The sequence below is a fragment of the Oncorhynchus mykiss genome, chromosome 18 (assembly GCF_057628025.1).
Source record: "Oncorhynchus mykiss isolate SJ-2025 chromosome 18, ASM5762802v1, whole genome shotgun sequence".
NCBI classification, from domain to species: Eukaryota; Metazoa; Chordata; class Actinopteri; order Salmoniformes; family Salmonidae; genus Oncorhynchus; species Oncorhynchus mykiss.
Genome location: NC_143039.1, coordinates 24,540,563 through 24,565,525, shown reverse-complemented (window position 1 = coordinate 24,565,525; position 24,963 = coordinate 24,540,563). Strand labels below are relative to the sequence as shown.

Sequence of the window (24,963 nt, the reverse complement as noted above, 5' to 3'; positions counted from 1 at the left end):
ACTTCAGTACAGGCAATAGAAAACGCTCTGCAACTGCGCAGGATGTGTGACCAACCCCCATTGGACCAACCATATGTGCTGTATCGGCGAACAACGAGGCTGAACATTGTGGATAAAATTAAAAACAAGGAGAATGGGGAAGAAACAGAAAAAGTCAGGCGATGACAGGTACACGATAGTGTGGCCCGTGTGTCATACGATTTGAGAAAGTTGTGATGTATGCAACAGACTTCTATGACTATAACGGTTAGCTAGCTAACGCTAGTCGTACAGGCTGAGCTGGCTAGCATTAGCATGATACTGAAGCCATGAGTTTCATGTGGCGGCAGATTGCCTTGGCTAGGCCTCCCGTCTCGGGCTTATTCATAAGCTAACGTTATCCTCGCGCACTTGTTTTCTACCTTTCATATTGACAATGAATTAACCAATTTATATCTCGTATAAACATACTTGATGCTGAACAACAGAGACACGAAACCTATTATTCTCGCTATTAGCTAGCATATGTTATGCAGCTACATTGGCATCCTACTACCAGCTAGCTAGCCAGGCTCCATGCAGTCACATAATGAAGTTAATTTCCATTAGCTCGTGAGCTATCTAACTTAGCTACCTTGCTCGCCCACTAATAGGGAAACGCAGATAACTAGCTATATATGTTGCAATTCTAGGAGGACATTGTCAGCGAACTATTGCTGAATCTTTGAGTCACTGACAACACAAGTGAGGACCTCCAGCCTGGCTATGCCCCATGCCTGCAACATCATCCCTTTTCATTGTGCTGTCAGAAAGGGCCCTCATTCATTGTCCAAACTGTCGCCTCTATGGCTTGAGTATCCATTCAATGGCTGTGACCCTGTGTGAGTAAACATGGTCATTTGCGATTGATACCCCAGATATTTGTTGTTGTCCTCAGTTTGGTGGGGCTTCAGAATAAAGCAGTATACTGATCTCTGGTTAAAATATATATACTATTTCCATTGCCAAGTATGATGCTTTACGACCAAAAGTCTTAAACAATGTTGTTGTTCATAAATTGATACATTCCTGAATAGAGATGTCAATTGACACTGACTCACGTCTCATTACGACATAGCCCTACAATGGCTGCTTGTCTACCAAGTGCACAAATCTACACTAGCTCCTTGTAGTAGGCACTCTTATCCACCCTTTGTAAGTCATGACCAGGTGTCTGCTTTTGACTGTGGGAATGAGCCTTGACAGATAATAGACAGAGCGACAGTAGGCTAAGTGTCGTGCTGGCTTGGTGGCGGCGGCTGCCATTTAAGTTGATAATTGAGGGATATATATTGACTGACCTGCCGTGATGGTGAGCTCTCACCCCTTGTACTGTATACTGCTGATCTGTAGCCTGCTCCTGTTCCAGTCAACTCTGCTGTGAGGTCAAGATGATACCAGGCCAGGGCTAAAGATGGCGCTGAACAGCAATGGCAGAAGGATATTAAAGCTTGATTAACTATGGTCCTCTCTTTTCCCCATAACCAACAACTATTATAGGTCTGGTCCAGAAACAACCACTAGCCCCTAACCCTAAAGGCACTTGTATTTAAGCAATATTCATAGTAGTTATTACAGGTAAATAAGTGAAAGGAATAACATTGATAGAATAGGATAATTCCATCAACATCCTGTCTATCAGCTGCTTCTTCATGATTTTATTACCCAGAGGCAAGAGTGTCTGCACTGTGCACCCTGTGTGTTTCACCCGGGGTTGGGCCCTGTTCATTCTAACATAGAGGTGTTTTCCACTGCTGATGCAACAGGCATGCAAGGAGGCTAGCCTCACCCTCTGTATAAAGTCTGAGGCTGAGCAGACGTAGGGCTTTTAGTCTCAAATATCCATGTGCTGCTTCAGGTAAGGTTATTGTGGTTGGATTGTGGATGGTTAGTAGTTGAGATGATCATAATGGTCATTACAGGTTAGGGACTGACGTTGTTTGTCTTTCATGTTTGGTTTTCATCTTCACCCGTCTGACATAAGACTGAAGGTCTAGAATTAGTTATTGCATTTTTTGGACTGAAGGCGTAACAGTGTCAAGTGTGCAGCTGCCATTCAGGTGGTGGTGTTGTTCTTGTTGGATGCACACTTCCCACTGTCAGGGTTGATTTGTGGCCACCAGCAAGTAATTTTAGGACCGCAGTAAAGCCTTCAAATCTGTCAACATTTTCTGTTGACAAGACTTTTTAGTGTCCTGTGACTGACTGGGTCTGACTGACTGACTGGGTCTGTCTTTGTCTGACTGACTGACTGGGTCTGTCTTTGTCTGACTGACTGACTGGGTCTGTCTTTGTCTGACTGACTGACTGGGTCTGTCTTTGTCTGACTGACTGACTGGGTCTGTCTTTGTTGGACTGACTGACTGGGTCTGTCTTTTGTCGGAATGACTGACTGGGTCTGTCTTTGTTGGACAGACTGACTGGGTCTGTCTTTTGTCGGACTGGCTGACTGGGTCTGTCTTGTCGGACTGATTGACTGACTGGGTCTGTCTTTTGTCAGACTGATTGACTGACTGGGTCTGTCTTTTGTCGGACTGACTGACTGACTGGGTCTGTCTTTTTGTCCGACTGACTGACTGGGTCTGTCTTTTTTTTGGACTGGATATGAAAATCATATTTGCGTGAAATGTGCTAATTTGATCAAGCCTGCAAATATTTGAAATCCCACACATTCGTTGCTAGTTTGTATCATTTTGCTGCTAACACGGATCCCAAACCGACTACGCGCGTGCATCAATTTATTTTGTCCCCCCACACCAAATGCGATCACGACACAAAGGTTAAAATATCAAAACAAACTCTCAACCAATTATATTAATTTGGGGACAGGTCGAAAGCGTTAAACATTTATGGCAATTTAGCTAGCTAGCTTGCACTTGCTATCTAATTTGTCCTTTTTAGCTAGCTTGCTGTTGCTAGCTAATTTTTCCTGGGATGAAAACATTGAGTTGTTATTTTACCTGAAATGCACAAGGTTCTCTACTCCGCCAAATAATCCACACATAAAACGGTCAAACAAATCGTTTCTAGTAATCTCTCCTCCTTCCAGGACTTTTCTTCTCTTGACTTTATATTGCGATTGGCAACTTTCATAAATTAGGTGCATTACCGCCACTGACCTCGTTCGTCTTTCAGTCACCCACGTGGGTATAACCAATGAGGAGATGGGAGAGGCAGGAGTTGCAGAGCGATCTGCGTCACAAATAGAACTTACTTATATTTTATCCCTTGACATCGCAGATGCTTGTTGGCGCCGTGTGAGCAGTGTTGGTGCAATAATTGAATAACATAGATTTCTACATGTATTTTGCATGCTCGCTCACGCGACGTAAGCGGTGTAGTCAGCCTGTAAGCCTGCATTTTTTGTAACATAGCATATGGCAGAAATCTGCATGGAGAAGATATGCTTGGTAATGCTGTCTTTTACCATGTGTAATGTTCATCATATGTGATTTGCATAACTTTGTTTCAGTGCCAAAGACGGTGGCATCGACCTTGACGCCCTAGCAGCAGAAATCGAAGGAGCGGGAGCCTCCAAGGAGCAAGGTAAAGGAAAGGCCAAGAAGAAAAAAGACAAAAAGAAGGACGATTTTGAGTAAGTCTTTATTTCTCTCTCTTCAACAGTAATGAACGCTCCATTTTAAAATAACTAAGGAAATAAGAACCAACTGCTGGACGGAAATATTTCTACACTTGCCTTGGATTTTGCAGCCTACTGTGTATTGATCATAATGATTTGATCTTTAACAGTGAAGACGACATCCTGAAGGAGCTGGAGGAACTGTCTCTTGAAACCACAGGAGCTAAAGGCAGCAAGGTGAAGTGTAGCCATATGCTAATCTTCAAATGTAATGACCCTATACCATGCTATAGCCCAATGCTAATCTGCATATGTAATGATCCTATACCAGGTTATTGCCCAGTGCTAATCTGCATATATAATGACCCTATAGTAGGCTATAACAGGGTTTCCGTTAGCCAGTAATAGCCGGCTTAAAAAAATAAATTAGAAAAGCTGATAATGCGTTTTAGCCTATTGACGGAAATACCAATTGATGTAAATATATTTGACCGTTCATGCTTATTCTTTCTATGAGTTAATTAGCATAATTTAGTGTAATTAAATTGCCGCTTGTGTATATTCGTTATACATCTTTTTAATCACAAGTGCACAGCATACAGATACTGAGCCTTAAACCAGGAAAATCTGTCAGACAGAGCTTTTATAAGCCCAATCATTGCACAACAATTGTAAATGCAATCGTGGGTTGAAAACATTTTTGTGGCCACGATTAAAAATACCTGCTTTTTTTTTTTTTTTTCTCTACTGGTAATTGAAGCGTGCTTCCCATTCGTCATTCAAATACACAGTCAACGGAAGGCAGGCTTCATCAGGCTTCATCAGGCTTCACACACCACTTTGCAATGAGCTGGAGGCAGTAAGCCTCTTGAAAACGTATAGCTACTCAGTTGTTTGAAACCTCAACGTTTTACTACATATTATGGGGCGTGTTTTACTACATATTATGGGGCGTGTTTTACTACATATTATGGGGCGTGTTTTACTACATATTATGGGGCGTGTTTTACTACATATTATGGGGCGTGTTTTACTACATATTATGGGGCGTGTTTTACTACATATTATGAGGCGTGTTTTACTACATATTATGGGGCGTGTTTTACTACATATTATGGGGCGTGTTTTACTACATATTATGGGGCGTGTTTTACTACACTACATATTATGCGGCGTGTTTTACTACATATTATGGGGCGTGTTTTACTACATATTATGGGGCGTGTTTTACTACACTACATATTATGGGGCGTGTTTTACTACATATTATGGGGTGTGTTTTACTACATATTATGGGGCGTGTTTTACTACATATTATGGGGCGTGTTTTACTACATATTATGTGGCGTGTTTTACTACATATTATTGGGCGTGTTTTACTACATATTATGGGGCGTGTTTTACTACATATTATGGGGCGTGTTTTACTACATATTATGGGGCGTGTTTTACTACATATTATGGGGCGTGTTTTACTACATATTATGGGGCGTGTTTTACTACATATTATGGGGCGTGTTTTACTACATATTATGGGGCGTGTTTTACTACATATTATGGGGCGTGTTTTACTACATATTATGGGGCGTGTTTTACTACATATTATGGGGCGTGTTTTACTACATATTATGGGGCGTGTTTTACTACATATTATGGGGTGTGTTTTACTACATATTATGAGGCGTGTTTTACTACATATTATGGGGCGTGTTTTACTACATATTATGGGGTGTGTTTTACTACATATTATGGGGCGTGTTTTACTACATATTATGGGGCGTGTTTTACTACATATTATGGGGCGTGTTTTACTACATATTATGGGGCGTGTTGTACTACATATTATGGGGCGTGTTTTACTACATATTATGGGGCGTGTTTTACTACATATTATGAGGCGTGTTGTACTACATATTATGGGGCGTGTTTTACTACACTACATATTATGGGGCGTGTTTTACTACATATTATGGGGCGTGTTTTACTACATATTATGGGGCGTGTTTTACTACATATTATAAGGCGTGTTTTACTACATATTATGGGGCGTGTTTTACTACATATTATGAGGCGTGTTTTACTACATATTATGAGGCGTGTTTTACTACATATTATGGGGCGTGTTTTACTACATATTATGGGGCGTGTTTTACTACATATTATGGGGCGTGTTTTACTACATATTATGAGGCGTGTTTTACTACATATTATGGGGCGTGTTTTACTACATATTATGGGGCGTGTTTTACTACATATTATGGGGCGTGTTTTACTACACTACATATTATGGGGCGTGTTTTACTACATATTATGGGGCGTGTTTTACTACATATTATGGGGCGTGTTTTACCACATATTATGGGGCGTGTTTTACTACATATTATGGGGTGTGTTTTACTACATATTATGGGGCGTGTTTTACTACATATTATGGGGCGTGTTTTACTACATATTATGGGGCGTGTTTTACCACATATTATGGGGCGTGTTTTACTACATATTATGGGGCGTGTTTTACCACATATTATGGGGCGTGTTTTACTACATATTATGGGGTGTGTTTTACTACATATTATGGGGTGTGTTTTACTACATATTATGGGGTGTGTTTTACTACATATTATGGGGTGTGTTTTACTACATATTATGGGGTGTGTTTTACTACATATTATGGGGCGTGTTTTACTACATATTATGGGGCGTGTTTTACTACATATTATGGGGCGTGTTTTACTACATATTATGGGGCGTGTTTTACTACATATTATGAGGCGTGTTTTACTACATATTATGGGGTGTGTTTTACTACATATTATGGGGCGTGTTTTACTACATATTATGGGGCGTGTTTTACTACACTACATATTATGGGGCGTGTTTTACTACATATTATGGGGCGTGTTTTACTACATATTATGGGGCGTGTTTTACTACATATTATGGGGTGTGTTTTACTACATATTATGTGGCGTGTTTTACTACATATTATGGGGCGTGTTTTACTACATATTATGGGGCGTGTTTTACTACATATTATGGGGCGTGTTTTACTACATATTATGGGGCGTGTTTTACTACATATTATGGGGCGTGTTTTACTACATATTATGGGGCGTGTTTTACTACATATTATGGGGCGTGTTTTACTACATATTATGGGGCGTGTTTTACTACATATTATGGGGCGTGTTTTACTACATATTATGGGGCGTGTTTTACTACATATTATGGGGCGTGTTTTACTACATATTATGGGGTGTGTTTTACTACATATTATGAGGCGTGTTTTACTACATATTATGGGGCGTGTTTTACTACATATTATGGGGCGTGTTTTACTACATATTATGGGGCGTGTTTTACTACATATTATGGGGCGTGTTTTACTACATATTATGGGGCGTGTTTTACTACATATTATGGGGCGTGTTGTACTACATATTATGGGGCGTGTTTTACTACATATTATGGGGCGTGTTTTACTACATATTATGAGGCGTGTTGTACTACATATTATGGGGCGTGTTTTACTACACTACATATTATGGGGCGTGTTTTACTACATATTATGGGGCGTGTTTTACTACATATTATGGGGCGTGTTTTACTACATATTATGGGGCGTGTTTTACTACATATTATGGGGCGTGTTTTACTACATATTATAAGGCGTGTTTTACTACATATTATGGGGCGTGTTTTACTACATATTATGAGGCGTGTTTTACTACATATTATGGGGCGTGTTTTACTACATATTATGGGGCGTGTTTTACTACATATTATGGGGCTTGTTTTACTACATATTATGGGGCGTGTTTTACTACATATTATGGGGCGTGTTTTACTACATATTATGGGGCGTGTTTTACTACATATTATGGGGCGTGTTTTACTACATATTATGGGGCGTGTTTTACTACATATTATGGGGCGTGTTTTACTACATATTATGGGGCGTGTTTTACTACATATTATGGGGCGTGTTTTACCAGGCTTCAAAGTAGACTAGGCAGAATCCCACCATATCCGGGGAGGAAAATATTTTATGCAGACTATTTCTCTTCTTTTCTATTGGTTATCATCTTTCTTTCATTGTCCGGTAGCCAAATGCACATTCCCGCCTACTGCCTTGTGCACATTGCTGACTTAATAATCTTAAAAAATTATATTTTTTAAACATTTAAGCGAAACGTTCTGATCTGTTGCGCCCAACTCGTTGCTTTTTAAAGTATGTTTTCTGTATCCGAGGCCTACTGGTTGTATGAATTTGGGATCTATCGTCCAACAACTGTCCCAGAGTCTGTTTGGGCTCTTTCCATCTCAACAAACGGACCAATAGAATAGGTCAACTTTTCTACTATGGGGGATAGTAGATTGACAGGCTCATGCACAGTGATAAGGCTAGGGAATGCTAAGGTTTCCCTAAGTAAATGTTATTAAATTGCCAAAATGATATAGCCTGATTAGCCTACTCCTGTCTATACAGAAATAAATAAAATAATTTAAAATAGGCTGTTAAGCATGATTTGGCCACAGAGGATCGTTAGCCTCCTCTAGCCTTAAAAATGTTTAATAAGTTGTGGATTGTTTTAAATCCCATTGCCTACAGTTGGAAGGAAAGGCAGCACGCGGAATTTGGGCAGCACATGTGGAAAATGCCAAATAGATTATTGTTGAGTTATGACTGTCAATGAAAAGAGGCCCAGCCAGGCATATTGGAATATTTAAAAATTCAACATGGGAAAACATAGTTTGGAAAGAAGAATGGCTATTGCTGTAAAGAGAAGACAATGAAAACACTCTAATCTGTAAATTCTCAACTCAATTGAGCGAACAACAGTAGGCCTATAGCCTATCTTATTGGCACCAGCAGAGACATCGGCCATTACCCCGTTGAGTGCGCTTTGCTCAAATTCACTCTTTAGTGTCACTTAAAAGTTTGTTTTGGACTATAATCTTCCTCCTCCAGTTTAGATGGATGTCATATTCTGTCACCCTTTCCGGTAGACCTATTATATTGTGAGTGTCAGCAGAGTAGGCTACCCTGTCATTTGTCATTTAAAAAAAGATTCTGCTAATGTCTGCAGTCATATAAAGTGTAGTAGAATTGCATGAAATGTGTTTTTATAAATGGCCATATTTGTTTTACGTGCACAGAAAGAAAAAAGCGTATCTGATATAGACGAGGCCTCTACTCTATACGAGCTCCGCATTGAACAGTCTTTTTTGCGAACAGTGATTGAGTTATATAATTAATCAAAATGTTGACTGTCCGATTTACTCCTTAAGAATAGTAGGTTATCTTACATAAGTCTGCTAATGCGATGATTCATGGAATGCTTTATTATAAAGGGGCATTTTTCCTTTTTCCTGGGAAAAATAGCTTCCCCAAACTTGAAACTCACTGCCTATTTTTGCTGTTCGTCACTTGTCTTGTTGGCTGAGGAAAAGTTCATGTGGACAGATATTCTAACATCTTCAATGTGCGCGGTAAGAAGGACACAGGTCACTGCATCCTTGACTTGCATGTTCTGTTAAAATTAATTACCATAATCTAAATGTGGTGTCTGTTATTCTGGGCACGTGGATGGACGCCTAGTCAGGGTATGCACCCAATGCATAGTCCTATGGGTCCAGTCATGTCTGGCGCCACATTTTCTAACCGGAAACCCTTGGGCTAATAGCCCAATGCTAATCTGCTTATGTAATGACCCTGTCTGGCAAAGCACATGCTTCTATGGAGCACTCATCACTTCCGCAATCCACAGAAACCAGACGCCACAGACGAGCCGGAGAGTGCCGCCGAGCCCCCGCCGCCCACCAAAGCAGAGAAGAAGAAGACGCGGAAGGGCAAGCGAGCCAGCCTGGAGGATGACGACGGGGACGACGAAGAGGTTTCGGGTACGGGTTACGTGGAAGACGAAGACAAGCAGAAGGACAAGAAGACGTCTGCTGCCCCCGCTGCTGCTGCTGCTGCTGGCTCAGACTCGGAGGACGACGCCTCACGGACCCGGAGGAAACCCAAGGCAGGGAAGAAAGGAGGCCACAAGGAGGCCTCGGACGAGGAAGAGGAGGACGACGATGGAGGTGCGAGGAAAGGAGAGGGGGGAGGGGAGGATGATTCAGATGATGACTCTTTTGACGCATCGCAGGCTGGAAAGAAAGGCAAGAAGAAGAAGGGCAAAGCCAAGGCAGACAGTGAAGAAGAGGAAGAGGAGGAGGGAACCTTCAAGATGAAGACGGCAGCTCAGAAGAAGGCAGAGAAGAAGGAGAGAGACCGCAAGAAGAAAGAGGAGGACAGGGCTAAGCTGAAGAAGCAGAAGGAGAAGGAGGAGGAGAAAGAGGGGAGTATTGAGGTTGCAGCAGTGCCTAAGAAAGAGAAAGAGGTAGGGAAGAAGAGTGAGCCAGCGGTGGCCCCAGCAGCAGCCCCAACCCCAGCAGCAGCCCCAGCAGCAGAGACGGAGGCAGCAGCAGAGATTGAAGATCAGGAAGGGGCTGATCCTCAAGGAGAGGGTGAGATTTACAATTGGTTTATATTGTATCCATTCCACAGCCTAAATGGCAACACTTTACAATGAGTTGCCCATATGCCATGTAGGAACTACTTTCGTTTTAATGTGTAAATGCTTATCTGTACCCATTAGCTGCCGATGAGGTGCTTGAAGCAATTAATGGTAAGAGAAGGAAACAAACAGATTTCTGCTTCAAGGTAGCTTGTTAGATGCCTTAATTTAGCTGGACCCCAGGATGAGCAGCATAATACATACAAATACACGTGTTAATGTGTAGGTGCATGCAGTTACAATAGTAGAAGTCTACTGATCTTAATTCTGTACCCATTAGCTGCCGATGCGGTGGTGGAAACAATGAATGAACCCAATGGTGATGTTTTCAAAGTAGTTAAAAGTGGCGTTACTGTGTAGTTACATGCAATTAGTCCAAAATGTAGAAATGGCTTGCATAGTTACTGTGCTGTGACTGATTTCTGTCGGGGGTTTTGTGCTACTTCAGAAGAGGAAGGGGGAGACAAGAAGGGCAAGAAAGACAAGAAGAAGAAGAAGGGGGACAAGGAGAAGGAGAAAGAGGAGAAGAAGAAGGGACCCAGCAAGGCCACAGTGAAGGCCATGCAGGAGGCTCTGGCTCACATGAAGGAGGAAGAGGAGCGCGCCAAGAAGGAGGAAGAGGAGAACCTGCGTCGCCTGGAAGAGCAGGAGGCTCAGAGACTGGAGCAGGTTAAGCACACACACACACACACACACACACACACACACACACACACACACACACACACTGACCTCTTACCAACTGACCTCTTCAATGTAACACCTACAGGAGCGTCTGGAACAGGAGCGCAAGGAGAAGAAGAAACAGAAGGAGAAAGAGAGGAAGGAGAGGCTGAAGAAGGAGGGCAAACTGCTGACCAAAGCCCAGAAAGAGGCCCGGGCCAGGGCAGAGGCCACACTTGAACTCCTGAAGGCCCAGGGTATTGAAGTGCCATCCAAAGACGACTCAGTGCCAAAGAAAAAGCCAGTGTACGGAGACAAGAGGAAAAAGAAGCCCCAACAAGCACAGACCCCTGAAGGTAACAGCCTCTTCCAATCCACATCAAATACATGTCCAACTGCAAAGTCATCTATTTGTTTGTGCCTCGTCCCTCATTCCTCCTCTTCCCCGGTCAGAGATCTCAGAGGTCATGTCACCCACGTCGGAGACAGCAGAGCCAATCATCTCACAGATGGCAGTGGAAACTCCCGAAGTAGCAGCAGGTAAAATGGACCATAGATCTTGGAGACGGAGCCTGCCTTAATGTCCTCCGCTTGTTGTCCAGATCTGGGTGTAACGCCAGACAACTTTCATTGCCTCAGTCACATTTTGTGTCATGTCTTCCTGTCCCTCCCCCCAGAGGTAGAGCAGAAAGCTGAGTCTGCAGTTGATGACTGGGAGGCTATCGCTGAGACCATCGATCAGGACAAAGGTAAGACAGGACAGACTTTAGGTTTTTAGCAATATGGCAATATCTCCCAAAGGCTTGGTGGCTTACACCTCACATAACGTCTCTTCTCCCTCTACAGAGCTGAAGACGGTCCACATTGAGGTGAAGCCAGAGACACCAAAGCAGCCCCAACAGAAACCCTTGTCACAGCCGGAGGAAGAGGACGACGACGAGGAAGAGGACGAGGAGGAAGAGGATGACGAAGAGGAGGAGAGTGAGGAGGAAGAGAAGGAGAGTCAGGCTCACACAACGCAGCAGGCCCCAGCCACTAAGAGGAAGGGAGTGAAGGAGAGCTCAGAGTCCAGTAGTGACAGCGACTCTGATGACGATCGCACTAAAGAGGAGCGGATCTACGACAAGGCCAAGAAGCGTATTGAGGTAGTCTTTCACAAACACACATCCTACCAACATTGTTAAACGGTAGGGAAGTGTAATGTTGTTGTCTCTGTGCTCCTCCTCTGTAGAAACGGCGAGCAGAGAACATAAAGAACATAAACCTGGACAAGCTCCGCTCCCCCGTCGTCTGTGTACTGGGCCACGTAGACACAGGCAAGACCAAGATCCTGGACAAGCTGAGGCATACACACGTACAGGACGGAGAGGCAGGAGGGATCACCCAACAGATCGGAGCCACTAACGTACCGCTGGAGGCCATCGTAGAGCAGACCAAGATGGTGAAGAACGTGAGTACTGCTGCTCCTCTCCCTTCAGCTCAGACCCAGTCATACACGGAACAGTGACCGTACACTGAGTGTACAAAACATTAGGAACACCTTCTGTTTTGCCCTCAGAACAGTCTCAATTTGTCGTGGCATGGACTCTACAAGGTGTCAAAAGCGTTCCACAGGGTTGCTGGCCCATGTTGACTCCAACACTTCCCACAGTTGTCAAGTTGGCTGTATGGCATTTTAGTGGTGGACCATCCTTGATACACACGGGAAACTGTTGAATGTGAAAAACCCAGCAGCGTTGCAGTTCTTGACGCACTCAAACCGGTGCGCCTGACACCTACTACCTTACCCCGTTCAAAGGCACTTCAGTGTTTTGTCTCGCCCATCCACCCTCTGTATGGCACACATACACAATCCATGTCCCAATGCTTAAAAATCCTTCTTTAAACTGTCTCCTCCCCTTCATCTACACGGATTGAATTGGATTTAACAAGTGACATCAATAAGGGATCATAGCTGTCACCTGGATTCATCTGGTCTGTCTCGTGGAAAGAGACGGTGTTCCGAATGTTTTGTACACTCAGTGTGTGTATGGCATTGGATTTGAATAGATAGTTGGTGTTTAATGGCTCTTTAATCATTTAATTGTTTCCTCTTCAGTTCAACAACGAGGCCATTAAAATCCCAGGAATGCTGATCATCGACACCCCAGGCCACGAGTCTTTCAGGTAAACCCTCATTCAGAAAAATGTGTGTCCAGTGCCCTAAATGTGTTTGTCCTGACTGCGTCTCGCTCCGTCTGTCTGTGTGTCCAGTAACCTGAGGAACCGGGGCAGCTCTCTGTGTGACATAGCCATCCTGGTGGTGGACATTATGCACGGCCTGGAGCCTCAGACCCTGGAGTCCATCAACCTGCTCAAGGAGAAGAAGTGTCCCTTCATTGTAGCACTTAACAAGGTCAGTCTGTCTGGTCAGACATGCTCATAGCTTACCTCTGGGATGGATAGATGTCTAGTAGAGGACTTGCATGTATTAAAGGCACTCAATGGCCCACAATTCACTGGGAAAAAGCTACCAGGTTACAATAGCTTGCGGAATTCTTTTTTTTTTGCACAAATAGTTAATTGGTTGCCCATCCATGTGACATGTGCATTTTTGTCCCTTCTATTCGTTCCATTTCTATGTCTACTCCAGATTGACCGTCTGTACGACTGGAAGAAGAGTCCGGACACAGACGTGGTGGCCACACTGAAGAAGCAGAAGAAGAACACCAAGGATGAGTTTGACGAGAGGGCCAAAGCTGTCATCGTGGAGTTCGCCCAGCAGGTCACTAACTATATGAACAACGGAGGGGGAAAGAGTTTTGGCGTTGACAGCACTTTTCACTATTGCGATGCACCTATTGTGTGAACCCTGAGTGACCCTGCACCTGAGAGAGTGTTGCCTTATGTACATAGACAAGAAACACTAGTCACTTTAATGATGTTTACCTACTGTTTTACACACTTCATATGTATATACTGTATTCTAGTCGAGATTCATCAATTAAAAAGGTGTGTACAGCAGTAGTTATCTACCAGCAGAGCGATCAGGTTGTAGTTATCTACTGCTGTACACACCTTCTCTATTGATATACTGTCTGTCCATACTGTCTATACACACTATTATATGTGTATATACAGTGGGGCAAAAAGTATTTAGTCAGCCACCAATTGTGCAAGTTCTCCCACTTAAAAAGATGAGAGAGGCCTGTAATTTTCATCATAGGTACACTTCAACTATGACAGACAAAATGAGAAAAAAAATCCAGAAAATCACATTGTAGGATTTTTAATTAATTTATTTGCAAATTATGGTGGAAAATAAGTATTTGGTCACCTACAAACAAGCAAGATTTCTGGCTCTCACAGACCTGTAACTTCTTCTTTAAGAGGCTCCTCTGTCCTCCACTTGTTACCTGTATTAATGGCACCTGTTTGAACTTGTTATCAGTATAAAAGACACCTGTCCACAACCTCAAACAGTCACACTCCAAACTCCACTATGGCCAAGACCAAAGAGCTGTCAAAGGACACCAGAAACAAAATTGTAGACCTGCACCAGGCTGGGAAGACTGAATCTGCAATAGGTAAGCAGCTTGGTTTGAAGAAATCAACTGTGGGAGCAATTATTAGGAAATGGAAGACATACAAGACCACTGATAATCTCCCTCGATCTGGGGCTCCACGCAAGATCTCAACCCGTGGGGTCAAAATGATCACAAGAATGGTGAGCAAAAATCCCAGAACCACACGGGGGGACCTAGTGAATGACCTGCAGAGAGCTGGAACCAAAGTAACAAAGCCTACCATCAATAACACACTTCGCCGCCAGGGACTCAAATCCTGCAGTGCAAGACGTGTCCCCCCTGCTTAAGCCAGTACATGTCCAGGCCCATCTGAAGTTTGCTAGAGAGCACTTGGATGATCCAAAAGAAGATTGGGAGAATGTCATATGGTCAGATTAAACCAAAATATAACTTTTTGGTAAAAACTCAAATCGTCGTGTTTGGAGGACAAAGAATGCTGAGTTGCATCCAAAGAACACCATGCCTACTGTGAAGCATGGGGGTGGAAACATAATGCTTTGGGGCTGTTTTTCTGCAAAGGGACCAGGACGACTGATCCGTGTAAAGGAAAGAATGAATGGGGCCATGTATTGTGAGATTTTGAGTGAAAACCTCCTTCCATCAGCAAGGGCATTGAAGATGTGGCTTGGTCTTTCAGTATGACAATGATCCCAAACACACCGCCCGGGCAACGAAGGAGTGGCTTTGTAAGAAGCATTTCAAGGTCCTGGAGTGGCCTAGCCAGTCTCCAGATCTCAACCCCATAGAAAATCTTTGGAGGGAGTTGAAAGTCCGTGTTGCCCAGCAACAGCCCCAAAACATCACTGCTCTAGAGGAGATCTGCATGGAGGAATGGGCCAAAATACCAGCAACAGTGTGTGAAAACCTTGTGTAGACTTACAGAAAACGTTTGACCTCTGTCATTGCCAACAAAGGGTATATAACAAAGTATTGAGATAAACTTTTGTTATTGACCAAATACTTATTTTCCACCATTATTTGCAAATAAATTCTTTAACAATCCTACAATGTGATTTTCTGGATTTTTTTTCTTCTAATTTTGTCTGTCATAGTTGAAGTGTACCTATGACGAAAATTACAGGCCTCTCATCTTTTTAAGTGGGTGAACTTGCACAATTGGTGGCTGACTAAATACTTTTTTGCCCCACTGTATATATTTATATTCTGGTCTCTGACATTGCTCGTTCTGATATTTCTTCATTTCATTCGTATGTTGTTATTGTGTTAGACAGGACTTCACTGGTAGAGCTAGAAAGATAAGCATTTCACTGCATCTTAACATCTACAAATCTGCGTATGCGACCAATGAACTTTGATTTGATTGTGTATTCGTACAGGGTCTGAACGCAGCTCTCTTCCATGAGAACAAGGACCCGAGGACCTTTGTGTCTCTGGTACCCACCTCGGCCCACTCCGGGGACGGCATGGGCAACCTGATCGCTCTGCTGGTGGAGCTCACCCAGACCATGCTGGCACGACGCTTGGCACACTGCGACGAGCTCAGGGCTCAGGTCATGGAGGTGAGGGACAATTACTACATTACTGTCACAGTTTATGGGGACGAGGAAGAATGATCCTCCCTGTTGTTGTCACGGTTAGATTGCTGTTATTTTAGGGTCGTTTCCGTTACACCAGTCACACTACCGTTACGCAAGTGTCATTAACGTTGCGTCATCTAACACTTAATGTTGTATTAAACTCAACATGTGTCCCTGTCCATCGTCAGGTGAAAGCCCTGCCTGGTATGGGCACCACTATAGACGTGATCCTGATCAACGGCGTTCTCCGGGAGGGCATGACCGTCATCGTCCCGGGGGTGGAGGGACCCATCGTCACCCAGATCAGGGGGCTGCTGCTGCCTCCACCCATGAAGGAGCTCAGGGTCAAGGTATGGAGGAAATGTTTGTTTATTTTAAAGAGCACTTGTAGGAGCAGCAGACAGTTCTGACCTGATTTCAACAGGAATGTCATGCTGTCCATGACTTGGCTAGGGGTTAATCCTAACTTCCACGTCTCATTTTCACTAAATCATTCACTGATGTCAATGGCAGACTAAGCGATAATTTGACGGTGGAAGTTAGAATTAGCAGCAGGTAGTCTAGCGGTTAGAGCATTGGGCCAGTAACCGAAAAGTCGCTGGTTCAAATACCCGAACCGACAACGTGTAAAATCTGTCTGTGCCTTTTGAGCAAGGGGCACTGTACTACTATGGCTGACCCTGTAAAACAACACATTTCACTGCACCTATCTGGTGTATGTGACAATAAAACCTTTAAAAAAAACTATTGGCCCCATAATGATGATCTGTGTGTAGTATTAATGAATGATCTGACCCCCTGTCCTCTTTAGAACCAGTAGGTAGTATTAATGAATGATCTGACCCCTGTCCTCTTTAGAACCAGTAGGTAGTATTAATGAATGATCTGACCCCCTGTCCTCTTTAGAACCAGTAGGTAGTATTAATGAATGATCTGACCCCCTGTCCTCTTTAGAACCAGTAGGTAGTATTAATGAATGATCTGACCCCCTGTCCTCTTTAGAACCAGTAGGTAGTATTAATGAATGATCTGACCCCCTGTCCTCTTTAGAACCAGTAGGTAGTATTAATGAATGATCTGACCCCTGTCCTCTTTAGAACCAGTAGGTAGTATTAATGAATGATCTGACCCCTGTTCTCTTTAGAACCAGTAGGTAGTATTAATGAATGATCTGACCCCTGTCCTCTTTAGAACCAGTAGGTAGTATTAATGAATGATCTGACCCCCTGTCCTCTTTAGAACCAGTAGGTAGTATTAATGAATGATCTGACCCCTGTCCTCTTTAGAACCAGTATGAGAAGCATAAGGAGGTGTGTACGGCCCAGGGAGTGAAGATTCTGGGGAAAGATCTGGAGAAGACGCTGGCAGGGCTCCCCCTGCTGGTGGCCCACAAGGAGGACGAGGTGGCCGTGCTCAGGGTGAGACTGGCACATTTAAGCGATATGGCCCGGGGGGGGGTGTGGTATATGACAAATGTACCACGGCTAAGGGCTGTTCTTAAGCACGACGCAACGCAGAGTGCCTGGATATAGCACTTAGCTGTGGTATATTGGCAATATACTAAAAACCCTTCAGGTGCCTTATTGCTATTATAAACTGGTTACCAATGTAATTAGAACAGTAAAAATAAATGTTTTGTCATACCCTGGGTATATGGTCTGATATATCACAGTTTTCGGCCAATCAGCGTTCAGGGCTCGAACCACCCAGTTTATGTACTGTGTATCAGAGGTTCTTAAACATTTTCAGCTCGAGACCCAAATGAGAAATTGACCCTGTGACCCGAATCATCCTCCAACCACCCAAATTAAGAAGAAATAATGTGGGATTATAGATGTATTCTCATTATTTGCAACCCACTTGGAACCCGACCCATAGTTGAAGAAACCCTTCTGTGTATGAAAACAGGGCTGTGTCTCAATAGTGCTAGACTGGATTCCTCTGCCACTTATGTCATGTCACATGTCAATAGTTATGAATGGCTCCCTGCTTCCTCTCCTTGTCTTATTTTTCCATCTCTTGAGTTAGTTACTAGTACACACACACACAGTGTATTGAGATCCTCTGCGTTATGATCCCCCTGCAGGATGAGCTGGTGCGGGAGCTGAAACAGACTCTGAACTCCATCAAGCTGGAGGAGAAGGGTGTGTACGTCCAGGCCTCCACTCTCGGATCCCTGGAAGCCTTGCTGGAGTTCCTACGAGTGTCCAAAGTGCCTGTGAGTATCACCCACATACACACACACACCGTATCAAACTACAATATAGTATTGAGAAACTGTGCTGTAATGTTCATGTTTTTCCGTCTCCTCCAACAGTACGCTGGCATCAACATCGGTCCAGTCCACAAGAAAGACGTGATGAAAGCTTCCACTATGCTGGAGCATGACCCACAGTGTGTGACCTCTTCTGTCTTCTCTCCTTTCTATACCCTGTCATACATGTGTTTGATAGGTTAATTACGCTGAGACAATAACCAATCGGTGAAAACTGGACAATAAAAATCCACGCTGTCCTGTTCTAGGTATGCAACGATCCTGGCGTTTGATGTGAAGGTGGAGAGGGACTCTCAGGAGATGGCTGATAGTCTGGGGGTCAGGGTGTTCAGCGCTGAGATCATCTACCACCTGTTTGATGCCTTCACCAAGTACAGAGAGGACTACAAGAAGGCCAAGCAGGACGAGTTCAAGTATGTGAACACACACACACACTACATGATACCAACCATAACTTTGTTTTGCTGTCATAGGCCTTAGCACGAGTGATCCACACTCAGCCCATTGGAAGGCTACACCTGTCCTGCCTAGGCTAGGTTTCCAGACAGGACAGTAGGTGTGTGGTATGCCTGGGCTAGGTTTCCAGACAGGACAGTAGGTGTGGGATATGCCTGGGCTAGGTTTCCAGACAGGACAGTAGGTGTGGGGTATGCCTGGGCTAGGTTTCCAGACAGGACAGTAGGTGTGGGGTATGCCTGGGCTAGGTTTCCAGACAGGACAGTAGGTGTGGGGTATGCCTGGGCTAGGTTTCCAGACAGGACGGTAGGCGTGGGGTATGCCTGGGCTAGGTTTCCAGACAGGACGGTAGGCGTGGGGTATGCCTGGGCTAGGTTTCCAGACAGGACGGTAGGTGTGGGATATGCCTGGGCTAGGTTTCCAGACAGGACAGTAGGTGTGGGGTATGCCTGGGCTAGGTTTCCAGACAGGACAGTAGGTGTGGGGTATGCCTGGGCTAGGTTTCCAGACAGGACGGTAGGTGTGGGGTATGCCTGGGCTAGGTTTCCAGACAGGACGGTAGGCGTGGGGTATGCCTGGGCTAGGTTTCCAGACAGGACGGTAGGCGTGGGGTATGCCTGGGCTAGGTTTCCAGACAGGACGGTAGGTGTGGGGTATGCCTGGCCTAGGTTTCCAGACAGGACAGTAGGTGTGGGGTATGCCTGGACTAGGTTTCCAGACAGGATGGTAGGTGTGGGGTATGCCTGGACTAGGTTTCCAGACAGGACGGTAGGTGTTGGGTATGCCTGGACTAGGTTTCCAGACAGGACGGTAGGTGTTGGGTATGCCTGGGCTAGGTTTCCAGACAGGACGGCAGGTGTGGGGTATGCCTGGGCTAGGTTTCCAGACAGGACGGCAGGCGTGGGGTATGCCTGGGCTAGGTTTCCAGACAGGACGGTAGGCGTGGGGTATGCCTGGGCTAGGTTTCCAGACAGGACGGTAGGCGTGGGGTATGCCTGGGCTAGGTTTCCAGACAGGACGGTAGGCGTGTAGTATGCCTGGGCTAGGTTTCCAGACAGGACGGTAGGTGTGGGGTATGCCTGGGTTAGGTTTCCAGACAGGACGGTAGGTGTGGGGTATGCCTGGGCTAGGTTTCCAGACTGGACAGGTGTGGGGTATGCCTGGGCTAGGTTTCCAGACAGGACAGTAGGCATGCCTGGGCTAGGTTTCCAGACACGACAGTAGGCATGGGGTATGCCTGGGCTAGGTTTCCAGACAGGACAGTAGGCATGCCTGGGCTAGGTTTCCAGACAGGACAGTAGGCATGGGGTATGCCTGGGCTAGGTTTCCAGACAGGACGGTAGGTGTGGGGTATGCCTGGGCTAGGTTTCCAGACAGGACGGTAGGTGTGGGGTATGCCTTGGCTAGGTTTCCAGACAGGACGGTAGGTGTGGGGTATGCCTGGGCTAGGTTTCCAGACAGGACGGTAGGCGTGTAGTATGCCAGGGCTAGGTTTCCAGACAGGACGGTAGGTGTGGGGTATGCCTGGGCTAGGTTTCCAGACAGGACAGGTGTGGGGTATGCCTGGGCTAGGTTTCCAGACAGGACAGTAGGCATGCCTGGGCTAGGTTTCCAGACAGGACAGTAGGCATGGGGTATGCCTGGGCTAGGTTTCCAGACAGGACAGTAGGCATGCCTGGGCTAGGTTTCCAGACAGGACAGTAGGCATGCCTGGGCTAGGTTTCCAGACAGGACAGTAGGCATGGGGTATGCCTGGGCTAGGTTTCCAGACAGGACAGTAAGCATGGGGTATGCCTGGGCTAGGTTTCCAGACAGGACAGTAAGCGTGGGGTATGCCTGGGCTAGGTTTGTAGACAGGACAGTAGGCGTGGGGTATGCCTGGGCTAGGTTTCCAGACAGGACAGTAAGCGTGGGGTATGCCTGGGCTAGGTTTGTAGACAGGACAGTAGGCGTGGGGTATGCCTGGGCTAGGTTTCCAGACAGGACAGTAGGCGTGGGGTATGTCTGGGCTAGGTTTCCAGACAGGACAGTAGGCGTGGGGTATGCCTGGGCTAGGTTTCCAGACAGGACAGTAGGCATGCCTGGGCTAGGTTTCCAGACAGGACAGTAGGCGTGGGGTATGCCTGGGCTAGGTTTCCAGACAGGACAGTAGGCATGGGGTATGCCTGGGCTAGGTTTGTAGACAGAACAGTAGGTTTGTGGTGTAGTAACAGTCGTTTTCTCTGTCATTTTCCACAGACACATTGCTGTGTTCCCCACTAAGCTGAAGATCCTGCCTCAGTTCATCTTCAACTCTAGAGACCCCATAGTCATGGGAGTCAACGTGGAGGCTGGGGTCCTCAGACAGGGAACCCCACTCTGTGTGCCCAGCAAGGGGGTGAGTGTGTGTGTATATGTAGAGTGCAGCGTGTGTTTGTGGGACCTGTTTCTATCTTTGTAGGACGTAGGAACAGGTGTAATAATATTATCTGACTGACTTCCTCCCTGTCAGTTTGTGGACATTGGCATCGTGACCAGCATTGAGATCAACCACAAGATGGTGGACAGTGCCAAGAAGGGCCAGGAGATCTGTATAAAGATCGAACCGATCCCCGGAGAGGCACCCAAGATGTTCGGCCGACACTTTGAGGCCACCGACATCCTCGTCAGCAAGGTACAGTCACAGAGAGGAGAAAGGCAACACTTTTCTTTTCAAAGTTCAAATTACCGTGTGGTGGGTTTTCAGGTCAACACAGTGTATCAGATGTTGTCAGTACTCACTGTTACATTGTACTGACAGCAGGTACCCAAACTCTAACAACACTGGGTTCTGTACTAGAAGTAGTGGACCATAATGAGAATGGGGAGACTTCGGAGTTCTGAATGTGGTCTTTTGTTTGTTCTCCAGATCACCAGAGCGTCCATCGATGCCCTGAAGAACTGGTTCAGAGACGAGATGGGCAAATCTGACTGGCAGCTCATCATGGAGCTCAAGAAGACTTTTGAAATCATCTGAACGGAAGAACGGGCACACACCTTCATGTCTGCAGCACACCTACACACAAACACACACACCACTGATCATGTGACACCTGATCAAAAACACACACACACACATTGTTCATCAAAGCCACGTATGCATACATCCATAAATGGTGGGAGCAGTGCAGTGTCCCCCTCTCCCCCATCCCCTCCCCTCTGGTGGGTGGGGGAGTGTATTTTTAGAGGGGAAACAGTGTTTTTCTGTGAGAAACCAAACTATTTCCCGCTGTTGTTAACAGTGACAGTTTAGACAGCATCAACACACACACTATTCCAACGTGCCTGTTGTTTGGAATCATCTTGAGTTTTGTTTTTCATTTTGCCGCTCTCTCTCTCACTCACCCTCCACATCTGTCTGCTGCTGGAGTCCTGCCCTCTGTAATCACTCTGGTGTTCAGGCTGGGGTGAGACTGGAGAGGGGGGCGAGTGGGAGTGAAGAAAGCTGGGTCAGGCGTCACTGGAACCACAGATCTACAGAATTCAGCAAACTGGGTTTGACAAGTTTCCGTGGGTGCCATGTTGGCACCGGAAGTCGCAAGGAGAATGACGTTCCACTGAGAATGCAAATGAGAACCTTATTGTTATGACATGTTGGTTGCCAACATGGAGGCTAGTTTGCTGAACTCTTTATATCTATCACGGATCAAGGGGAGCTGTGCGCCAAAGGCCTGAATTAGAAGAGGGGAGAGGGGAGGCATTCTTACCAGAAGTTTTAGACGTCTGAATAATACGACCTTGTCAGTGTTTTCTCTTTTCTTGAATGCAGTTATTTTATGGTCCTTTTAAAAAGCCCCTCCCTCTCTGACATCACCACCACCCATCACCAGCCCCCCTGTCAGCGCAGTTCGACTGGTGCCTACGGACCTTTTTTTACCATGAATGAACTAGGTGACAAAATAGGCGGTCCCTCTCCTCTCTACTTGAGTTCAAAATGTAAGAGATAATAAAAAATCTACATCAATAAAGACATATTTATAGAAGTTGCATACTCTGCCCCCTCTGCCTTGTTGTATATTTTGGATAATGGTATGAATGGAATATGCATTGAATTCAATTCTATAAAAAATAAATATGAAGTGCTACTTCCCCTGGTTTCATATGCTGTTATTAGTGAGGTCGAGTTCCCCTGGTTTCATATGCTGTTATTAGTGAGGTCGAGTTCCCCTGGTTTCATATGCTGTTATTAGTGAGGTGGAGTTCCCCTGGTTTCATATGCTGTTATTAGTGAGGTGGAGTTCCCCTGGTTTCATATGCTGTTATTAGTGAGGTGGAGTTCCCCTGGTTTCATATGCTGTTATTAGTGAGGTGGAGTTCCCCTGGTTTCATATGCTGTTATTAGTGAGGTGGAGTTCCCCTGGTTTCATATGCTGTTATTAGTGAGGTCGAGTTCCCCTGGTTTCATATGCTGTTATTAGTGAGGTCGAGTTCCCCTGGTTTCATATGCTGTTATTAGTGAGGTCGAGTTCCCCTGGTTTCATATGCTGTTATTAGTGAGGTCGAGTTCCCCTGGTTTCATATGCTGTTATTAGTGAGGTCGAGTTCCCCTGGTTTCATATGCTGTTATTAGTGAGGTCGAGTTCCCCTGGTTTCATATGCTGTTATTAGTGAGGTGGAGTTCCCCTGGTTTCATATGCTGTTATTAGTGAGGTGGAGTTCCCCTGGTTTCATATGCTGTTATTAGTGAGGTCGAGTTCCCCTGGTTTCATATGCTGTTATTAGTGAGGTCGAGTTCCCCTGGTTTCATATGCTGTTATTAGTGAGGTCGAGTTCCCCTGGTTTCATATGCTGTTATTAGTGAGGTCGAGTTCCCCTGGTTTCATATGCTGTTATTAGTGAGGTCGAGTTCCCCTGGTTTCATATGCTGTTATTAGTGAGGTCGAGTTCCCCTGGTTTCATATGCTGTTATTAGTGAGGTGGAGTTCCCCTGGTTTCATATGCTGTTATTAGTGAGGTCGAGTTCCCCTGGTTTCATATGCTGTTATTAGTGAGGTCGAGTTCCCCTGGTTTCATATGCTGTTATTAGTGAGGTCGAGTTCCCCTGGTTTCATATGCTGTTATTAGTGAGGTCGAGTTCCCCTGTTCCCAGATGTATTTTTTCAATATTTGTTAAATCGTGAAATTTCATGAATTTCTGCAGAATGGGTGGATGGCTGTTTTTTGTTACCCTGTTAAGTAGTTTTTCTTTCATGCAAATCTATACAGTTATAGTGCACAGAAAATGTAGGTTGTGTTGTACAAATGGCAATAATAGCTATTTGAATAGAAAAAATAATTGAATCACCCTCAAGGTAGTGGAGATGTTAAATTTCTGCAGGCAGGGGGCGCTACAGTTCATTCTAACGTGGGATTCGGGAGTCCTATAAATTAAATATTGTAGTCCTTGTAATAAACGGTGTATTATGCAAAGCTTTATATTTATACACATTAACACACAGTTTAATACCGATTGAATAAGTAAATACAATCATGTGAGGGTTAAAATGCAGAAGCCCACTCTGAAATCTAATATCATGGATTGTATTATAAGGAGCTATTATTACAGCAACCTTTAATAGTTGATGTAGACCCAGCTACCTCATGCAAACTTATGCAAATAATTACGAGTAAAATATTAAACCGTCAACAGGGGGACAGTCTCTAAAAGCAGTTATAGTTTTACATCTTTGTGATGTCATTCTCTGTTGGAGCATTTCGCGGCAGCAGCAGGCGACACAGGTTGGGGGAATAACGAGAGAGGGGGGCAGTTGACAGTTTACCAGGCGTAAAAGACAGGGAAACGAAGCCGATAGACTAGCTACAATTTATAGGAAGAAAGCAGCTGTCCGTCAACCTCTCCAAAACGCAGTCATGTTATCTTTATCCATTAGGATATGTTTTTATTCTGAATAGGCTGTTATTCTCCAATCACACCGTTCTCTTCTCCCAAAACATCCCAGGATAGGATAGAGTGGATGTTATTATAATAATAGCAATGAATTCGGCGGAACAGACGGTAACGTGGCTGATAACGTTGGGGGTCTTGGAGTCACCGAAAAAGACAATTTCTGACCCTGAAGGATTCCTGCAGTCTTCTCTCAAAGATGGGGTTGTCCTGTGCAAGCTGGTGGAGCGATTGCGCCCTGGTTCTGTTGAGAAAGTAAGGTCATATCTTATTGGCTGGATGTCCCACCTCTGCCTTAGACAACTATTATGTGGAACTTGAAGAATTAAACATTGTATTAGTATGTCTTTGTTGTTGTAGATCTCAAACTGATCCTAGTTTAGATCATTAACAGAGGGG

The 24,963-nt window shown here is 44.9% G+C and overlaps 2 protein-coding genes across 4 annotated transcripts in view; both read left to right on the top strand.

The window, feature by feature from the left end:
* Positions 1-22,769, top strand: LOC110495685 (eukaryotic translation initiation factor 5B). 2 transcript variants are annotated; one of them, XM_036952051.2, is made up of 23 exons: positions 1-168; positions 3,491-3,613; positions 3,769-3,835; positions 9,370-10,114; positions 10,246-10,275; positions 10,613-10,833; positions 10,934-11,183; positions 11,281-11,367; positions 11,505-11,576; positions 11,674-11,972; positions 12,059-12,277; positions 12,926-12,993; positions 13,081-13,222; positions 13,460-13,591; positions 15,731-15,913; positions 16,120-16,281; positions 17,218-17,349; positions 18,018-18,149; positions 18,249-18,325; positions 18,455-18,619; positions 20,901-21,039; positions 21,154-21,315; positions 21,550-22,769. In XM_036952051.2, the coding sequence occupies exons 1-23, from the start codon at positions 134-136 to the stop codon at positions 21,655-21,657; spliced, it is 3,750 nt and encodes a 1,249-aa protein (XP_036807946.2). In that variant the 5' UTR covers positions 1-133; the 3' UTR covers positions 21,658-22,769. The 2 variants fall into 2 exon arrangements, with proteins under 2 accessions (XP_036807946.2, XP_036807947.2); XM_036952052.2 differs by lacking the exon at positions 10,246-10,275.
* Positions 22,767-24,963, top strand: part of LOC110495686 (rho guanine nucleotide exchange factor 7) — a 30,594-nt gene continuing 28,397 nt past the window's right edge. The window contains exon 1 of one of the 2 annotated variants that reach the window (XM_090207924.1): positions 22,767-24,819. In XM_090207924.1, coding sequence (XP_090064050.1) covers positions 24,655-24,819 — 165 coding nt within the window. In that variant the 5' untranslated portion in view covers positions 22,767-24,654. The remainder of the gene's footprint in view (positions 24,820-24,963) is intronic. The other variant, XM_090207923.1, reaches the window with a different exon arrangement.